The sequence below is a fragment of the Penaeus monodon genome, chromosome 30, assembly GCF_015228065.2.
Source record: "Penaeus monodon isolate SGIC_2016 chromosome 30, NSTDA_Pmon_1, whole genome shotgun sequence".
Classification (NCBI taxonomy): Eukaryota; Metazoa; Arthropoda; class Malacostraca; order Decapoda; family Penaeidae; genus Penaeus; species Penaeus monodon.
This window is the reverse complement of record NC_051415.1, coordinates 36020388-36022081: the sequence shown is the minus strand read 5'-3', so window position 1 is coordinate 36022081 and position 1694 is coordinate 36020388. Positions and strand designations below refer to the sequence as shown.

Below are 1694 nucleotides of genomic sequence, written 5' to 3'. Positions count from 1 at the left end.
TGCACAAAGGCACACCTTTGAATTTCATTAAATGTGATTTTTTCCCTCATTTTAAAGAGAAAGCATTTTTTTTCTCATTTATTATTACAGGTTTATATTTTACCAATGTTGCACTAGGTCCGCCCTGAAGAATGAATGATTTCTTTACTTGTTGCTTTAGTATGAAGAAGAAAGTGGTATTGGGTTGAGGAACTGGTTATGGCTGATGATTTTAAGCAGTAGACTACTAAAAGTTCAAGGGTCTGTCAATAGAAGCAAATGTATGTTGAGAAATCTGTACCTTAAAAGAGATTCTCCTGTAGAACTGCATAACAAATATAAAATGCTATTGCTACATCCTTGCAGTTCTTTAGGAGGAATGATGATAAATTAGGGAATTTTTACCTTAAGCTTAAATTTTAGATTTATTTATCTTCATTCCTTCTGCTCCTATTCTTATCTTTTATTTCACAAATCTAAGAACTTTTACTAGTTTTAAATTTTTTATTACAGTATGTGCAATGTGTATGACATTTATTCATTTATTATTGTTTAACCACCTTTCGTCAGACTTCACTTACGATTGCTAATGTTTTCATATGTCTTAACTTGCTCTTTTAACTTTAGACTTTCCTTTTCTGGTAACTCGAGTGCTTCATTTTATGAAAGACAATGTTAAAGAGCATCATCAGGAAATAAGTTGTGTACAGTAATCATTGTCACTTAATGCTTAAATGGTCATTATTATTGAGCTCTTGTGATATGTGAAAATGAAATGAGTCAGGAGACAGTGATCCTATCTCATAGCATAGTTATTCTTGGACAGTTTTAGTGTTAGCTGAAAGACCCTGGAGGATGATTTTCCTTTTTGTTTGCCAAAAAAAAAAAAAATGTATATCACCAGTGAATAGCTCTGGTGTTGCTCTAAGGTCTCTATGACACCAGTTTTGGGAAATAACCCTTTTGCTATTTCATTGGATTGCAGCATTTTTGAGTATGTATTTGTAGTTTGATTTTTTTATTTTACTGTTACAAAATGTGTCGTGATTAGTGTCACAGTGGTTTACACATGCACAAGCACACGCATACGCACCCATACAAGAGTGAAGTAAAATGAGAAGAAGTGAGAGAGGAACAGATATATCCTCTAGGGTTTTTAATAGTTGAATATCCTCACAAGCTTCAAAGGCTTAGATCATTTGTGCAACAAGTGAGCTCAAACTTGGATAGCACTCTTTTGAATGTTATCTTTCTTTCATTCCTTTTTACTTTGTCACAAGAAAAGGAAAGATAACTGGTGAGAGAGATAGTAGGTAAACAGATTGATAACAAGCATGTGATTGGTACACACAGCCTCCAGTGGTCGGGTGTTGAAGGTGGAAACAAAACAGGCACCAAGAGCAAGCAAAGCACAGTCTGTCGTCCTGAGCGATGGTCAGTAGGGTATTTTAATTTGTCTGCTAAATCAGTAGTGTGTGGGATTCGTCTGCTAAAAAGCTAACGATGGTGGAGCTTGGAAGGATTCGCCGGCCCAAATAACCTGATTTTTTAAAGCAAGTGTCCAGGCAGAGAAGACAAGGCACAAAATACCCTGTGACATAAAAAGTGATGCGTCTCTGTCTGTATTGCTGGAATTTTTTCACATTTCCTTTTTTTTTTTTATTATTATTATTCAGCTATGATGATGAATTTTAACTCGCTCAGAGAAATGTGAT

General features: G+C 34.8%; 1 protein-coding gene across 1 annotated transcript in view; it reads left to right on the top strand.

The window, feature by feature from the left end:
* LOC119592758 (protein hu-li tai shao-like) overlaps positions 1–1694 on the top strand; it is a gene marked incomplete at its 5' end in the record, with an annotated part of 105614 nt that overhangs the window by 97705 nt on the left and 6215 nt on the right. Inside the window, 1 exon segment of the mRNA XM_037941690.1 lies at positions 1333–1413. Coding sequence (XP_037797618.1) covers positions 1333–1413 — 81 coding nt within the window.